This window comes from Dinoponera quadriceps, unplaced genomic scaffold (genome assembly GCF_001313825.1).
Source record: "Dinoponera quadriceps isolate SergipeBrazil2010 unplaced genomic scaffold, ASM131382v1 scaffold1476, whole genome shotgun sequence".
Lineage (NCBI taxonomy): Eukaryota > Metazoa > Arthropoda > Insecta > Hymenoptera > Formicidae > Dinoponera > Dinoponera quadriceps.
In genome coordinates, this window is record NW_014555863.1 from 178,069 (window position 1) to 189,134 (window position 11,066).

The 11,066-nt window shown below is 42.5% G+C and overlaps 1 protein-coding gene across 1 annotated transcript; it reads right to left on the reverse strand.

The window, feature by feature from the left end:
• Positions 1-3,139: 3,139 nt before the first annotated feature.
• Positions 3,140-10,681, reverse strand: LOC106745622 (RNA polymerase-associated protein CTR9 homolog). Its single transcript, XM_014621400.1, has 14 exons — positions 10,490-10,681; positions 9,972-10,070; positions 9,648-9,887; positions 8,926-9,498; positions 8,692-8,811; positions 8,298-8,608; positions 7,685-8,210; positions 7,409-7,603; positions 7,214-7,330; positions 6,830-7,140; positions 6,410-6,747; positions 5,257-5,428; positions 4,362-5,021; positions 3,140-4,254 (listed from the first exon to the last, which is right to left on the reverse strand). Exons 1-14 carry the CDS (start codon positions 10,529-10,531, stop codon positions 4,194-4,196), a joined length of 3,765 nt encoding a protein of 1,254 aa, XP_014476886.1. The 5' UTR covers positions 10,532-10,681; the 3' UTR covers positions 3,140-4,193.
• Positions 10,682-11,066: the final 385 nt, after the last annotated feature.

Consider the following 11,066-nt stretch of genomic DNA (forward strand, 5'->3'; position numbering starts at 1 on the left):
TTTAGAGGAAAAAAGATCTGTGGGAAATACTTGAGTCACGTATAGAGTAAACGTAGCAATTCCATCCTGCATCATTATTTTCAAATTGTGCGTTTTAAACGAAAGATCAACAGTGCTTGGAATATGAAATATTAAACGATATATTTAGTATATGTCTGTGTGTAAATAATTATATATATTATTTACTGATAATGTATAACACATTGAAGGCCACGTGGATCGCCGGTAGTCCACGTTGGACTTTCCGTTTAAGCTGCATAGTGTATATATTATACGTTACCTTTTCTTCTAAATAAACATTATAGATATATTTTATAATAAATGCGGTAACGTGTGAGCCATCAGTGGGCCCACATAACATGAATGGAAAGTCACGTGAAATTGGCGTAGCACTCAACGTCCCAGGCAGAAATGAAAAGTCGAGTAGACGTTGATTTGACCATCGATGCGTGGATGAATGGTTGATGTCGAATATTTTTGTCATTTTCGACCTTACAACTTATAACACGTTATAATAGATATTGTTTTTAGAGTTATAAATATTGCTTCAAGATCGAAACCATGGAGGGAATTAATACGTGATGAGAAGATGCAAAAGATAAAATGGCAGTCTTCTTTCATTTAAACAAAATAATCTAACATCAGTTCGTTTTATCTCGTTTTATCAACGTAATTTTGTTAGGAGCAATATTTTGTAATTACATGATTACATTTTGTAATTAACTGATGTCGATGACTGATGAACAATTAAGCCCGTATTTAAATTGAGTCGACTACAAATTTCGATCGTCGACAGACCGTTACAATCGATGTCAATTCGACTTTCCATTTCTGGCTGGGGTGTTAATAATATATATGACGCGAACGCGAACGAGATGTCGTCAAACTCGAGCGATGAACTAAGAACAATGCGCGCGTGATGAACCACCGTTGATGAACGGCCAGGTGAAAATTACTCGTGGGAAATTTGGCTTCGAGGATTCGCTCTTCCGTGCGCTTCAGCTGATGACATTATTACTTATGTATGGGATGAAATCTTGCATGTGCCGCGCCACGCTAGATTTATTGGGCTTTATATACCATTGGGATTAAAACGTTCGCGATGGGACGCACCTATTCCGAAATTTCATCCAGAAATAAAGGATCCCGGGCCGGTCGGGTGAAATGAACACTCCGATCGAATAAAATTCGGGAAGAGGGGAAAGTCCCGCGGGAGAAGTTTCGCGACGGTAGTGGTGAATATGGGAAAATAACAAACGAAAAAGCGATCGACGTGCTCTCGCAATATGTACCTATAAAAAATATAAAAGTCATTTGGGAAGATGTTTGTCAAAGCGATACGTACGCGCCTATAAATTCCTTGGTAGAAATTGGACCTCGTGTCTAACCGCGAGGTAGCAAATTTGTCTAACGTCGCTACTAGCCAGTAATGCAACGCCCACCACTCTTAATGGCTACATAATAGCAAGATAAATAAATCGGTTGATGGTGAAGCAAATGAAATTGCAATTACGAGATACAATATCGTAACTTAAGTCGTCAAACAATAATATAACGCTCGTTTCCGCCGTTTAAATTTTTTTAAGGAATAACGCATCCTCAATTTTCATTTTCTAGTGCTAATAGCGAGTGTACAGTAGCTGAATTATATATTTCAGAATAGACAGAGCGTTAACTACCCTTTCATATTTGATACATGACGACCAGGAGGCAACGGCAGGATCATAAAGTCGATTCTACATTTCAGTGAATAATCAGTCGGCAACGAACTAACAATGAGTTTGAAAATTTAATCTAGCCTGTACCAGTTAGCTTTTGAGTCGGGCCGGCTGGGTACATTTCTATTCGGCTTCGTTCGATACTGCCTGCTGCGGTATTTCGACCGAAGCTCTTTCAAAATTCGCCCGCTGAGCGCTTTGCATTTCCGCCGGACGCAATCGATAACGAGGAATGATGACACACGCCGAGCGCCAAATATCTTATTTACGCTGTCTCAGAAAGGATAGGTACGCCGCGCGGAATATCAGCAGTATATAATGCTATGTACACGCACTTACACACACACACACACATACTTGACAGGAGGAAGTTATCAGACCTTATAGACGCGCGATAGAACTAGGCTGCCGTATGATAAACTTCGAGCGGGCACGTTAGAGTTGAACACCGGCGATAACAGGAATGACACGATGGATGGGAAGAGTCACGAGAGGTCATGAGAAAATCACAGAGCAACGAGAGTCCCAATAATCAGCCACTGTGCCGCACGACACGGATTTCGTCCGCGGCGCGCGTATTAATCAACGTGCGGTAAGATGATTAAATGCGCGCACGGACAACAAAAGCGGACGAGAGAGAGAGAGAGAGAGAGAGCGAGAGAACCTGATTAGGATGGGAGGGAGGGAAATATGATTACAATTAAGCTATAATTTTACGCTCGAGCGCCGACGACGAAAGCGCGGTTAATCCGTTTTCTACAAAGACCTTATTATTCGTGTAACGTTCGTAATGAAATTATTGCGTAGTTGGTGTGCGCCCTGGCGCGTAGGGAACGATTTTGCCGCACGGAAGCCGGGCCGGTTTCGCGTGCGAGCAAACATTAGCATGTTAGCGAAAAACGATCGGAATATAATATTACTGCGGGGGGAATTGTTCGCGATCCGGACTCGTTATCTCCCGCGAGCGCGTAATAGCGCGACGCTTTTAACGAGATTTCATTCGTACTCTCTCTTGCTCGCGCTTACAATTAAACGTAATTCTGCGCGACGTCGCTGCACATAATCGGCGTCGTGTATACCATTCCCTAAATCGAACTTTCACCATTGAGAGATTTTTAAGTCCTTCCATATGTATATATAAAGTCGAAACTATTGCAATCAGAGCCGTCCCAAGTAGCAGAGTGATGTCAGAAGACATTACATTGACGTTACAGACGTAATATTACCGTCGATACGACGTCATTTTGCTATTTGGGATTTTAATCCTACCAATCTAATTAACTGGAGTTGCTTCCGCGGTTTTCAACCTTACGCTTTACGCTGCAAAGCTGAAAATCGTACAACTCTCCGTCTAGGGAATAGTACAGCGTGCATGACACCGATTGTATTTCCCCCTCAGGGTGGTTTCTCCGCGATTCACATTCAGCTACGGCGACGAACTAGACGGTAAAAAGCGGCGGGCTGCCGAGAAAATGCGGAAAGATCGATAGAGGCGCGGACGGGTCGAAATAAGCAGTCCGCGTCGCGCGCGAATAGAGGTAAGAAAATGAAAGCCGAGCGGAAATCGACGGATTGCCGTCGTTAAGCCGCAACGCAGAGTAACCGCATGCGTGTCACTCACCTCGAAAGTTATGCTTTAATAATTGATTTTACATCGTCTGCGAGATCGATAAGCGGACTACTCTGGTACGTCGTAGCACCGGACGACGGTCTCTCTCGTCATATTTGCACAACGACGTGCGCGTGTTCGATTCTGGGGAACGCCGACCGTCTCTGACCGTACTATCTTTATCTTTAGCTTTGCGAGGTGACTGAAGAGTCGAAGAAAATGCCACCAAATGCCGTGTGATTTCGTTGTTTTATTAGCACTGCTCGTACTGTGATATAAAACAATTCATTTTGTTATAGATATAATCTTCACCTCAGACTCGCCATATATAACGAGAGAATATAAGATATATATATATATATAATATTAATATAATTATGTAATATCTAATACACGCCAGAAATTGCCGTTTCACTGCTAACTAGGGGAAAACGGTAGAGAACAAAATCTATTTGTCTTATGATACACAACATCTTCGGTGACCGGAGTAAATCGATGATGTTTCATGCAATATGATTAATATGTTATTAATATAATGTTAAACCATCACATGTTACATAACTGATTAAATTTAAAATGTTCTTTCGCCTCGGCGAAACTACCTATTCAATTTTGTTGGCCATGATAAATTACAAAAGAACGGAACCGATACTTCCGGAAAAGAGTTGTATATATATATATATATACGATTCATATTAAAATTTATGTATTATTTTCATATTACCCTCAAATTACGTGTGTGTGATCTGAACTAGAAATAACCGTGGAATAATTTTTATAAAAAATTATATGTTCTACGCTCCGCGCGCAAGAACAATCCTGATTTCTCTCCAACGTACGTGCTTAAAATTGCGAGAACTCCTATCTTATTCGCTGTCGCTGTCACCGCTGCCCGACACCGATTTCCTAGATACCGGTGACGCGGAGCTACGAAGAGAAGCAATATGTTATTAGCAATTTCGGCTAGAGACAAGTCCCGGTGAAAAATAAATTGCATACAAATCTTAATTAGCAATGCGTGGAGGAAAGCTTACCGTGCCGAACCGCTGGGACTCCTGCTTCTGGAGCCGCTCTTAGACCTGGAGCGCGATCGTGATGTGCTGGGGCTCTTAGATCTCGACTTGGACCTCGACACGGACTTCGACTTGGATCGTGATCGGCTTTTGCTTCGGGACCGGCGTTCCTCCGAGCCTGAGCGTGAGCCGCTTTTGGATCTGGATCTCGATTTCGACCTGGACCTTGACCGAGACGCGGCTTTCCTTGAACCGCTCGGCGACCTCGATCGAGACGCGGCCTTCCTCGAGCCGCTCGGGGACCTCGACCTAGAGCCGCTCTTCCTCGAGCTCGACCTTGATCTCGCCTTCGATCCGCTCTTCCTCGAGCCGCTGTTCGACCTTGACCGCGAGCCGCTTTTTCGCGAGCCCGACCTCGACCGTGATCTACTTTTGGCAGATCCCGATCTTGACCCGGACGCAGAACGGCTCCTGGACCTCGAGACGCTTCTAGACCTGGATCCAGATCCAGATCGAGATCGCGATCGAGACCGCGAATGAGAGGCAGAGCGGGAGCTGCTTCTCGAACGGCTTCCGGATTTCGATCTCGAACGAGATCTCGAACGAGAAGCGCGAGAGCCTTCCGAGTCCGAGGCGATTCGCCTGCTGCTGCGCGGTTGATTCTCGTTGCCGCTTTCCCCCCTGTTAAAAATGACGAATCTCTAGTTAGAGAAATCTCAACCAAGCCAAGGTAACTTCGATTTTGTCAACCTTGCACTTGGAACATTTTTGTTCCATCCACGTAATCTAGAAACGCGAAATAAATATGTACGATAACTCGTAGAGAGAGGAGTCAAATCAGATTTGTCGGAAACTGTAAGACTGAGAAGATAATCGTAATATTAGGATAACGCATCACTGTCACAAGTGCACTTACCCGCTGGCAATTTTAAGGCCACTTGCATCACTATCCGACTCGCTGGTAGAGATAGTTTCCTTTGACAGCGGCATTTTACCCTTGAGAGTCTCGTGCGTGCCTTTCCGAGACTTATCTCCCTTTCTACCGGTCTTCCTGCCGCGCTTAAGCTTCGGACGATCGCTGTCCGACCCTGCGAAACAGACGTTTGCGAAAACACGTAAGTTTAAACGTCGGACAGATACGCTATTCGGACCCAACAGGTCTGTAGGATCGAAGCCAGGACACAAACGAGCAGTCAAGCGTCCGGCGGGCGACCAATCAGCTACGCACATCTAGCCGAGTTGGCAATCAATTCTAACCAATCATTCGCAGTTTTATCAATTCTAACAGATCATGTACTAGACTTGATTTCAACAAGGCTTGAACACTTTTTTGGACGAAGTCCGAGATGTAACAGGTGTCCAATGAGAGAGACTTAACTTCTGAATTATTCTGAAACAAGTTCTCTCGTCGGAACATTGGCTGTGAACTGTATCAACGCAACATACATCAGTTGCTTCAATAACAGCTTTATTGCTGAACGACAACACCGCGCTCGCTCAGTCCATATCGAACACAGAGGTTCTATATCCCGCCCTTATTCGCGCAAAAATACATAAAACCACGAATGTACGTAGAATCATGCTTTCAAATTTACTACGACGGAATCTCGTAATTCCAAACATTATTCATACTTCATGTGTCATCCAGATTGTTTCGTCCGATATATTTTATATTGAGTATCATCGGATAACGTGTGGTATATTTAATTGCATGAATAGAATTTGCATATTGGCGAATAGCTACTCGGGGTCTCTTGACTTTTCCAAGAACTCCTTGAATTTTTGTTTAAACATAACTTGATCTGTTCCCTCATTAAATTAAATTCCCCCCAAAAAAATTTGATTATATGCAATTCGATCTATGTATTGGAATTAATGTTGCATAATTTCCTCCGTTCTTAAATCACCAAAAAGTCTCATTCCCGTTGATTGAATTGAATAACTAAATAATTTAATTAAATTATATTACTTGTACCGAATAATTCATGTGTAAATCTAAATTCACACGCATACAATCGTTGAAATGAAAATGAAGTTTATCGAACGAAGTGAAGGTAAATTTTTCTCACCACTTTCGCCGCTCCCGGCATCCTTCCTGCGCCGGCGTTTGCCCTTGCTCTTTCTCTCTTTAGTCTCACCGCTCGCCTTCCTCCTGCGCTTCCGTTCTCTCGGCGCTTCATCTCTGCCTTCGTCCCCGCCCGAACCTCCGCTATCGCTGATATACTGATCAGTTCGAACCCTCTTGCCTTTCTTTCCCGGCTTCTCCGACGGCATTTCCCCGAACACCAATGCATTCTTGGTCTTCTCCACGTACTCTTGTCGCTTCTGCAACATCTCCTCTTCCTTCTGACGGCGCATCTCCTCCAACTTGCGTTGCTCTTCCGTCTGACGCATTTTGAAGGCTTGTCTGCGAGCGTGAGGATTTCATCATAAGTTCACCTCGCGAAATTTAGATGTACATTACGAAATCGGCCGGAAGCGCGACATACCTTTCCTCTTCTTGCTTCCGTCTCAGCATCTTCTCTTCCTCGTCCAGTCGTCTCGCCCTGGCGACATGATACTGCGCTTGCGACAGCAAATCTTGGCACCTTCTGGCTTCAGCATCGGCCAACTGCTCCATCCTATCGCCATGTGCCGACAAATATTGGAAATATTTGTGCGAAAGGCCCAATTCATGAACCGCCTGAAGCACGGTGGTCAAAGTCGACTTCTCGTCTTTAAGGATCTGCGTGGCTAGTCGTTGAAGTACAAGAGCGATGTTGTACAGTAAAACTGTGTCTTGCGGGGCTACCCGGCGCGCCTAGAAGTACATCGAGTGATTTATGTGATAAAGGTTAAATAATCAAGAAAAGAATTCACGTATGGCTAATTACTTTCAACAACGTCAGTTTCGCTTCTTTCAGCTTGCCGGCTTTGAAGTAAGCTCTCCCAAGATATTGCAGGACCTCAACGTGGTGATATCTGTAGAACTTGCGCAAGCAATTCTCATACTGCAACATAAAGTGTTAGTTGAAATCCCAAATCCCTAGAAACGCGCGTTCTTCGTGCGAATTTTCGCCGTCATTTACCATTTGAATCGCGCTGACGAATTGTTTCTGCTCCACGTAGATGTGCGCGATGTTCAGCCAGACGTCGCAAAATTCCGCGGTCGCCTCGCGCACCTGAGCGAATATATCTCGGGCTTCGTTCACGCAGCCTTTATGCGCGAGCACCGCGCCGATGCCGTTCGCAGCCCAGATATTCTTCGGATCGTTCCTCAGAACCTAACGTAATATATCGTATTGATTAGATAATTGCATATGAGCGTTTCAACTCTAACAACGCGCGATGTCCCGTCGAATTACCTGCTTGTACATGGCTAATGCCCGATCCTGATGTCTCTTCTCCCTTTCCTTGTCCTTTCCGCTCTGATGCAGCGTCTGCAGCCAAATATTGCCCAAGGCAATCAGAGAGTAAGCATCCGTACTCGTCGACGGGTTCTTGAGAATCCTCTCGAATTTCTTTTGACCGGGGCCCCACTCCATTTTGGCGAGGTGCAAATTGCCCAGCAATGACCACGCATCCGGATGCTCATTATTGATTCTCAAGGCGTCCTTGAACCAATCGGACGCCTCGTAAATCTGCCCTTTGTCTCTGGCCATGCAGCCGAGTCTCAGGTAACAGTCCACGTAATTCGGATGCTCCTTCAAGATATCTTTGTACAATTTTTCCGCTCTGTCGAATATGCACAATGCCTCGTTCAGCCGCGCCAAATTGTACGTAGTCGTAACTGATATCGAATTATAATATACTGAATCGTGCAGAGCGTCCGCTTTCGAGCGCGCCAGAGACTCCTCCAAGTTTTTCCTGGCTTCTTCCAAATTACCGAGTCTGAAGGATAAAAAGCATAGGCATTTGTGCACACGCAACTTCTCCACCTTCCTTGGCGAGACGAGTTCAATAGATATAAATACACACCTGTAATGCAACGCTCCTACGTTGTTTAGAATTTCCGGCGGGATATCCGCCTGAACCTTCTCCTTTAAAATCCTCGTCGCGGTACCGTAAGCGTTCAAGGCTGCATTCAGGTCGCTTTGCTCCAGTATCTGAGCCAGCTCGATCCAGGCTTCGACGTCGTCGGGAAATTGCTCCGTCACCTTCCGCAAGTGATTCTTGGCGATGTCACGTTTCGACTGAGAACTCGAGTTAGCGTAGAGCGAGCCCAGGATCTTCATGGTCTCATAATTTCCCGGTTGGGCCTTCAGAACTTTCTCGAAGCACTGCGCTGCCTTTTGTCGAAATATATTACTGCTTTACATGTTCCTCAAGAAATGAACAGTTAGCTTCAAATAACACGTAATAGGGTACTTACATTCTCGGCGTCACCGCGATAAACGTACATTTGTCCTAAGCCAAAATGTGGTAACACGAATACAGGCGGCGCAAACTGTGTCGCCTGGTAGTAATATTGAAATGCTTGATCATAATCACCCTGAAATAATTTTACTTAATCAGCGACCCGGAATTCGACTGTTTATCCTTGTGAATATTCTATGTAACAATGAGAATAGTCTCTCGAGAGCACACTAATATTTGGGAGACTCACCTGAACATGAAATGCTCTGGCCAATTGGTAACAACTTTCCGCTCGCATGGCTTCGTTTTCCGTATTGTGGAAAGCATGCAGAGCTAAATGCTGAACCTTATTGTAATCCTTCTTGAAGAAGAAATGATTCGCCAAGTGATTCAATACCATTGGATTTGTCGAATCGATCGTGTACGCCTTCGACAACATTTGCACGCCAGTTCTTATGCTGTCCGGCTGTTGTTGATTTAATTTCAAAACCGAAAGACCGACTAACGCACCGACACATTGTCCATCCAATTGTAAAGCTCTTTCGAATGCTAACCGTGCTTTCTCCTGATTGTTCAATTTCATAAAACAGTGGCCCATTCCCAATCTAACAGCAGCCGGACAATTTGGATTAGTTCTGAGAGCTTTCTTATAGAACGCAAGAGCGCCTCTGTAGTCTTTCTTGTTGAAAGCAATGCAAGCTTTGCCGAGAAGAGAAGGTATATTATTGGGTGATTGATTCAGCACAAAGTTAAATTGTGCATCAGCCTGTTCCATTTTGTCACCTTCAAGCAGGCAGAAATAAGCTCGTCCAAGTAAGTGATTCTATAATTTTAAAAAATGAATATAGAATAAGGAAACTTTTTAGATTTGGTGTATAAAAGACATATATATATATATATATATATATATATATATATATNTCTATTTTATATATATATATATATATATATATGTATATATGTAATACATACTTGGTCATACATGATGATCTTGTCAGCTGTTGTGTATAACAACGTGGCTTTTGTGAAGAGATCTCTCTTCTTGTCCTTATTCTTTTCCCTGTTGGCTTCCTGAACATAATAGGCAGCCAACATGTCAAGAGCTCGCATCTGATCTTTCTCATAGTCACGATAGTCAATATTTGCATCAATGCGAGAAGATTCAAGTATCTTAATAAAGTCTTCAATCTTCTGCTGTTTGTAATATTCAAGCTGAAATACAAAGAAGGAAAATTAACCAAATGCATACTATTGCATATATATCTTCTTTCAATTAAAATTGTCTATTTTACGTACGGCCAAATTGACCCAGATAGTAAGCTGAGCATGTTCCTGCCGCAGAATTCCAAGTACCTCATCTCCATCAGGTAATTGATCCAAATAAAGTTCTATAACCTGTAAGTTTATATGTCCGAATAAAGTTCTATAACCTATAAATTTATATGATAAAACACCACGAAGTACTTGTATATTAAACAACGAAGTGACTCTCTACTACTTAATATAATGCTAAATTAATAATTCATTAAATCTTCGAAGTATAACAGATTAGTTGATTCGTATCAATTTGCAAACATCATATATTTCACATTGAATTTATATATTATTAATGAAATATTATTCCATATAATATTAAAATCTGTTGTCACAAGAAGTCAACGAGTCATATAGGTTAGGTTTGCAGCACACGCCACTCAGCCGACGTGAGGATTTTATTTTTGCAGAATTTGCGTACAACACATTTTCCTTATTACCAAAATCTTTTTACGCTATTTGTACAATAAAAATGTGAGCCAAAGGAAAGAAATATTTACCTCATCTGTATCCCTGAGTGGTATCTCTATAGAACCTGCCATTGCAGCACGTCCACTATGCACTCAGGTACACTACAGAATAAAGAACTAGGTGAATCGAATACTTTCTGAGTGTAGCCACGCCATCTCTAGACTCTCGGCGCATATTTCTAGAAAGATTAGAATCAGAGAGAAATCTGAGAGTTATTCCGTAAGGGTTTCAGAAGACGCGCCCTCTGACAAAGTGCCTCAAACTACATCTATACATGCTCCCTTCAGCGGTAACGGTAAAGTCATTTTGTTCGTGTCCATTCTACTTCCATACGTTCTTATCACAAATGAATAGATCATACGGTGATAAGCAGAAGGAGGATAAATATAATGATTTTATATATAATTATATAAAAATATTATATATATTATATATATCATCTTATAAATATATCATATTATAAATATTATATATATCATCTTATATAAATATAATGATATAATAAATCTTATATAAATATATAAATTAAAAAAAATATATATATATATTTATTTATTTATAGAGAGAGAGAGAGAGAGAGAGAGAGAGAGAGAGAGAGAGAGAAAG